The sequence below is a fragment of the Pomacea canaliculata genome, linkage group LG1 (genome assembly GCF_003073045.1).
Source record: "Pomacea canaliculata isolate SZHN2017 linkage group LG1, ASM307304v1, whole genome shotgun sequence".
In the NCBI taxonomy this organism is placed as follows: Eukaryota; Metazoa; Mollusca; class Gastropoda; order Architaenioglossa; family Ampullariidae; genus Pomacea; species Pomacea canaliculata.
In genome coordinates, this window is record NC_037590.1 from 13797194 (window position 1) to 13804428 (window position 7235).

Here is a 7235-nt window from a genome sequence, read left to right on the forward strand (position 1 = left end):
ATGCGCAACTCACTGACCCATCATGACTCCCCACAAAGAGGCACCTGTCGTCAGTGTATGTGACACAGAAATCATCTTTATCATTGGGCTGTGACATCCTTAACAAGGGAAGGTTCAGAAGTGTCAATATTCTGAAGTTCTTCGTTTTACATCATTGTGAATACTGTTCGGCGTTGTAAGCTTGCCTGTTGGCTGGGATATTGCGCTATACAACATTTGTATTATTGTTGTTGTTATTATTAACCATAAAACCCCATTGTGCTGGAAAATCTATTAACAATGCATTGGCAAAGTTTCAAGAAGCATGCTGACCAAAGTTTCAGTAACTAAGCAGATTTCCCATGTATAAATTGCCCATTGGGATTAATAAAGCTGATCATTGTCAATTCCCGAATGTTCTCCTCAAAACTATTGGTTCCTGTAACCTTCGCACACAACTTTGCCAAACTTGTCCATGTTAACGATGTTTGTTCTGTTAAGATTCGCTGTGATCGTCAGCCGCGTGTGAAGATGTGTAAAGATTAACCGCTGTATGCGCTGCCTGAAAAAAATTAATATTCAAAGAATCTATTCCTGTTGCATTGTCAGTTTTAATTATTACGTGAAGAGCTGAATTTTGTTTTACTGTCAACAAAGCTAATACGATTTTGTTTTAACAAACAGAACTCGGTATTTCTAAGGACAGTTATGGTCCGTTCATTAAATATAGATTAAGGTTCTACAAATTCTTTAATCTCTTGACTAAACTTTATTTTGAAAACAACTGTGAATATCAGTGGATCTTTGTGTGAGCGTGTGAATGTCTTTGTGTGTCTGTGTACGCATTATAATTTAAATATACAGGAAGGTTTGCGTGTGTGCAAAATGTTTCTCTCAATTTATGTCTACCCTCACTCTTTCCTCTCCCTTTCTCTTTATATCTTTCCTATTTTTGTCACTTGTTTTGTCCCTTTTTTTTAATCTTTCTCTGTCTTTTATCTCTCTTTGAGCGTCTCTCTCTTCTCTGTCTCTGCATTTCTCTGTCTCTCCCTTTCTCTCTTTCTGTTTCCTAAATCTCCTTTTCTCTTTCCCTCTCTCTCTTTCGTTCTCTCTCTCTCTTTCTGGTATTTTATTTCAATGCCCTTGCTTTTCTCCGCCTTCCGTCTCCTTCCTTCCTTCGTCGGAGAATGATCATCCGTCGTCAGTTGATGACAGGTAACGGTAAATTTTGTCAGCTCAGGCGTAAATTCGTTCTCCCCACCCACCATTTCCTCCTGCAATGGCAGACTGTGTTCCTCTGCCCCGGCGTTGTTACGGCGACAGCTATTGATCGTGAAGTACCACTCTACAAGTTCATGAATTGTTAATCTTTCTCTTAGCGATGGTCATGAACTGTGCAATTCTTTTCTGGTCTGTCTTACTGTTCTGCCAGACCTCAAGTCTTCAAATACAAAGAAATGGCGATGACAGGGTGAAAAGGAAGTGGACTGGTAGGTCGACAATCTTTGTAAAGCAATGTGTGTGCATGGTCAATAAGCATCTGTAATTAACTTAGTAAATGAAGCGAATCTGACATTCGGTGGAGTTTTTAAAATATTTGTAATTATCCATCAACTTTGCAAACGACATCATTCAAACCTGGGCTACATTTCGCGAGGCTACTAACACTTTTAAAACAGAAATAGCAGACGAGATTTGAAGCAAGATTTTACAAATAACTACAGTCAGGTACATCTGTTGCAGTTTTGTGTTAGTGATCTGGTTTGTTCCTGCCCGTACAAGCGCCTGTACAAACAAGTACCCGACTACAAGCACACATTTATGAGATGATTGTTAAGTTTATAAAGGCCTGTGCGTTTTGCAAGTCTGTTATTCTATGGAAGGAAGGATTTGTGCGCGAGATAGAAACAGAGAAGGATGGAAGGGGAGAGAATCTGTACCAGTGACTAAGGGAGCTAACCCACTGCCTTCAGACATCCACAGAGAGAGTGTGTGTGTGTGTGAGAGTGTGGAAAATCAATTGTGTTTTTCCTAACTGCCCTGTTATCAAAATGACCGAACAATATCAGACAAGTCATCATATCCCCTTTGGAAATCAGAGAATGCCAACTAAATGCTAAAAGCTCGAAACAACACACAGCTCGTCAATTAAGTGACAGAAAGATTAACATTCAAGAGACAGAAAGACTGGGGGCCTCAACAACATGACATACGATTAATATTTCACACTGAGGGGCTAAAAGCTGTCTACAATAGAGCTAATCGCCCACTCAGTGGGCTACAGTAACTGCATTTTCTACGGTTCTGCATGTAAGGGCATATGCAGGTGAATCTTAATGGAATGGTTAGAAATAGTTTGTTGCTTTACTTCAAAGCTCTCGTTCTACTTCTGTTGCAGCAGCTACAAACAGGCGTGTTACCAGATTTAATGACAAAACGAATTACATCCTCGAATGGAACCAGTTAACTGTTTAAGTAATACAGGTTGATCAGAAGGTGAGGATGCTTGACCACACGCTCAAAAATATTGGTTTCCGGTCTGCGTCGTGTACCAGAAAGAGCTAGTCGCTTCACGCCGGCTGTCATCAGAAGACGAGCTTCCTGTTTCTGTTCAGGATGTCAGCGTCCGGCAATATGGGGCCCTTTCTATGTATTTATTGTCAGTGTTAAGAGACCCATCGACAGTGTTTAACATTTTTAATAAAACATGTGCTAAGTAACTGTTTGTCGGTATCGATATAACTCCTGTGTATTTGTTCATCAGTTGATTAAGTGATTCCTTCGAACTGCTTTTGTTTAAAAAAATAATAAAATGAACATTTAATATACTATAATATATAAATAGTGACGTGGCAATGTCGAGTGAGGTTCTTGTGATAAGCTATAATTATAAGCGACGCAGTAACATGAGTATGTGTTGCATCACAATAACGCAAGGCGTTCCGCTGCTGCGTTTGTGCAGACCCGCATGGGGCCTGGTTGCATGAGTATTTGCATATATTGAAGTGTTCATAAATTTCAGAAAATGAACTTTCATGTAGCAAGCCAGCCATGATCAAACTGGTCAGCCCTCTTGTCTTCAAATGGAGTCTGCATCGTGAGTTCAATTCTAGACGATCCCACGCTTCTCGGCAGTTGTTTGTCAACAGCTCCCGCATCCTTTACAACTTCACAATAGTTTACATCCACTCAGTCACTACACCTTTCCGTCATCCTGTAAAATTCCGTGCGAAGGTGAAAGTTTAACCCCACCCCACCCAATCCCACTTTGAAACCCACCACTTCTATCACTTCTACTTGAGGGAAATAGGATGAGCTTGTATACTTGTGTATGGACGGAGTTTTATTTGCAAAGAGACTGCCTGAAGCTAGTGACATATAGGAAGGTCATATACGAGGTCAACTCCTGTGGAACCGTCACTCGGCATGTGACTGACGTTCTGATGATATTCGCTTTATGCCGGATGTCAGCAGCGAGCGTCCTATTGCCATTCAGGATGCCACCATCCAGCATCCCACCTGCTTCCTTGATCCTAGTACAAGCCCTTTTACACTGGTTATTATCAGTCTAGTCCTGACAGGCAAGTTTTCCGAAACCCATTAGTAACCCGTGATCAGTGCATGATCGTGTGTCCTGTTTGCCCACAAGGAGTTAAAACTTTATTTAGAGGTGTGCTGCACTTTTAAAATTTTGCTGTGGCACAACCTCTCAGATAATAAGTAAACTAACTGCGAGAACAGTGTAAATAAGCCGCAGTGTAAATGCTATTCATCGTGACCAAGTAAGTACAAGCTCTGTGTAAAGAGTTCGTCACCAACCAACAATCGTGCGAAAGGATACAAACTCGTGGGACACTTTACAGTCTCGTCTGCTAGAGGCAACATCTCTTCAAATATGACCAGACCAAGAACAGCCGTGACGAGGTGTCTTGTATGTATCGTTATTTTTCTCTCTTTCTTAGATCGACGATAATCTCATATGGAACGTATCACTGGATAGAAAGCCAGAAAGATTTGTTCATCTAAATTGTCTCAAGTTTGAAAGAGTTAGCCAGCTTATAATTTATATTTGTGTTACAGATTGTTGACTGGTTGTTCTGCCTGCGTTAAATTTCGTTGACTGGTTGATGTGTTTGCGTTGCAGATCGTTGCCGTGACCTTTCTGTCCATTACAGTACTCGGGTTAGTCGCTGTCATCTTGTGGCGGGAGTTATAGTAAGGAATTTTGTTTTTTACATCATCTTCTAAATATTAATATGTCTTCTTAATTGATTTTCATCGGTTCCTACTTTCTCTATTTCTAATCACCTGGTGATAAAAATGAAAAATGAGTTCTTATTTTCTTTTATTTCTACACATAGTTTCTGTCTGTCTGTCTGTCTGTCTGTCTGTCTGTCTGTCTGTCTGTCTGTCTGTCTGTCTGTCTGTCTGTCTGTCTGGCTGGCTGTCTGACTGTCTGTCTGTCCATATGTATAATACTGGTAATTTTTTTAAAGGAGAGCATTCCATATGATGTAGGACGTTAACGCTACACAGAAAATTATTTGCAGTTAATCTATTTTGCAAATTCCTCGCTGATCTTTCCAGTGTCACTGACCGAAACAAGATGGACAACTCATCGCCCGCCTTCGTCATGAATGCCTTTCCTGGTTACTTCCGAACTCCAGAGGAGCAGCGGAACTACGAGCTCCTGACCTTCCAGCCACCAGAAAATACCTCCGAGGTCTTCAATGTATCCTCTAAATACAGCGCGTGCTACCAAGACTGCAACACTCCCACCGCCAACCCCTACCCCTCCTACAGAGACTCCTTTCCAATTTCAAACACGTCCTCTTTCCTGGGCCCTCTGCAGGACGTGCTTCAGACTTCGTGCTCCATCGATGACCTTGATGACCAACTGACTTTCCATAGCTGCTGCATGTCGTGAGTAACCGTGGGTCTAATGTATGAAAGGGATTACTCAGTCTAGACTTTACGAAAGTCCACTTAAAGTCTACTTCTTACATTTCGTGCTGGAGGGGAAAAAACCTTATTGTCTAGCTTCATACATTACACCCTGGGTTTTTATACTAAATTCTTCTCTTTTTTTTCTTCTTCTTCTTCTTCTTCCTCTTTATGGTTCCGGGAGAGGTAAACTGCCGTACTTTACTTCCAAGATGCGCGCCAAACTGTTATAAACTATTGCACATTTTCAAATATGCTCTTGTGGAAAAAACAATGACCGTTGGGGTAGCGGTACAAAACAGAAAAAGAAATGTATCTGTTATTGCGATTTAATTGTCTCGTGCACAATGAGATTTAGACATCATGAAAACTACCTGAGATACCTCATAGTGGGGTGAGTTGTAGGCACCATGCAGCTACCCCACAATGCCGTGTACAGACACGATACGTCACTAAGGTGACTGCTGTGACTAGATGAGAAGATGGAAGAAGGCTGAGAGAGGCTGCAGCATGTCGCAATGATATTTATATGACATCGTAGAGGTGATTTCGCACAACGAGGAAAGAGGAAGTGACAAAGCCAGAGTACCCGGGGAGAACTATGGATGGCCGGCCCTGCAAACTACGTCACAAATCTGATAGACAGCAGTTATCTTACGTCAGCTGTATGCTCGCTGTTGTTAGCACACGTCGCTGGGCGTTCGCCGCCATTTTAACACCAGAATGACGTCAGCTTATGCTTTGTGCAGAATTATTGATTCCCTGCATCTACAGAATATGGCCGCCATGAAACTAGATGTCATTGTGTTAACACAATATTGGATTACAATGGACTTTACAGAGTGTTCTTTGTCTAAAGATTGTGTTTCTATGTGTGTGTTTCTCTTAGGATTATGAGTTTCTTCGCACCCACTGAGCTGCCATCCGGTAAGGACAGTGAGAAAACTCTGAAAATTGCTCAGTTCTCGGATGCCAAGCAGTATTTTGAGAAAGAAGAATGCTGGTAAGACACAACGTCTGCAATAGATATCAATAAACAAGTATATGCATTACGGTAATCGTCCTGACGTTTGTTTGATATGTCACCTAGATCCCAAATACAGTATCAGCAACTATTCAATGTCCTCAAAATTTATTTTTGCTAACATTCAACTTTTTGTCATTAATTACAGTCCACTATATAGCAACCTGCAGATGGCTTGATCAGTTTTGCGTCTAACACACACCTTATCCCAGTATAGAGTCGTTATGCTAAGAGTTTATTTGCCAACAGGTTCTGTATTGTGGCAGTTCAGAAGGATTAACACTGTTTTAATTTTTGATGCTTGCAGTCAAACTGAAGGTTGTACAATCTGCAAGTGCAAGCAGGCCTCCACCCTAGTCACGGCCGTGGTTGTGGAGTGGTCACCAAGCCCCAAGTATCGTGTAGACCTAGTTCGAGTTCCAGGCTGCTGCAAATGTGTCAATGCTGATTAGCACTGATATTAAGTTCCTCCGTGTAAATATGACATTTCTTAATTTAACACAGTAAATATTTCGTTTGCACCCAAAGCCAAAGCATCAGCCTAACCTCGTGAAAATTATCTTCGCTTTTACAAACGGGCGTCCTATCACTCGATCACGTGACACTGAAGTCACTTCATTACCCCAGCGCTTTATTTTGAAAGTTTTAAAATTTGATCACACCTGTAATTGATATGTAACGATTGTAGTCATTCTAACTATAAGACTACAACTCATTACCTCGTTCGTGGCATTGAAATGTCACCTTCCTCAAACTTCCTCAAGACAGCCATCGTGCGCCCACTCATATACTAAAGAAGTTCGATCTTGATGTTAATGAGTTTGTAAACTACCGTCTCTTCTAATCTTTTATTGTCTAGCACATCGATCCCCCTTATTGTCTAGCGTTACTAGTCTTAGAGGCATCATTCTGGACTCCACATCTCTATGAAGTCCCACATCTCCTGAACTAACCAAAACCCTTTCTTTTTCATCTCTAACTCCTCGCCACCATCCAACGCTTTCTGATTCTTCATGTCACTGTCAAGCTAGTTATCTCTTTTCTTCTCTCACGCCTGGATTACTGCAGCTTCCTTTTAGTTGGCACTGTCACACTCCACACCCTTCAACGCGTTCAGAACGCTTGTGTCCGTCTGGTGCTCCGGGTGCATATAACTGATCCCGTCAATCCCTTGCTTGGCTTACTTCACTGGCTGCCTATCACCGGGCTGTTTCACTTACAAACTAAACTGTCTTCACTGTCTCCATGATTACTTTCTTCTTGCCTCATCCTCCAGACTCCATTCCAC

General features: G+C 41.5%; 1 protein-coding gene across 2 annotated transcripts; it reads left to right on the plus strand.

Moving 5' to 3' along the window:
* The first annotated feature begins 3462 nt into the window (after positions 1–3462).
* On the plus strand, positions 3463–7235 carry LOC112570471. 2 transcript variants are annotated; one of them, XM_025248899.1, is made up of 5 exons: positions 3463–3910; positions 4124–4194; positions 4567–4902; positions 5813–5926; positions 6255–7235. In XM_025248899.1, exons 1-5 carry the CDS (start codon positions 3875–3877, stop codon positions 6397–6399), a joined length of 702 nt encoding a protein of 233 aa, XP_025104684.1. In that variant the 5' UTR covers positions 3463–3874; the 3' UTR covers positions 6400–7235. The 2 variants fall into 2 exon arrangements, with proteins under 2 accessions (XP_025104684.1, XP_025104693.1); XM_025248908.1 differs by having other exon boundaries at positions 3468–3903.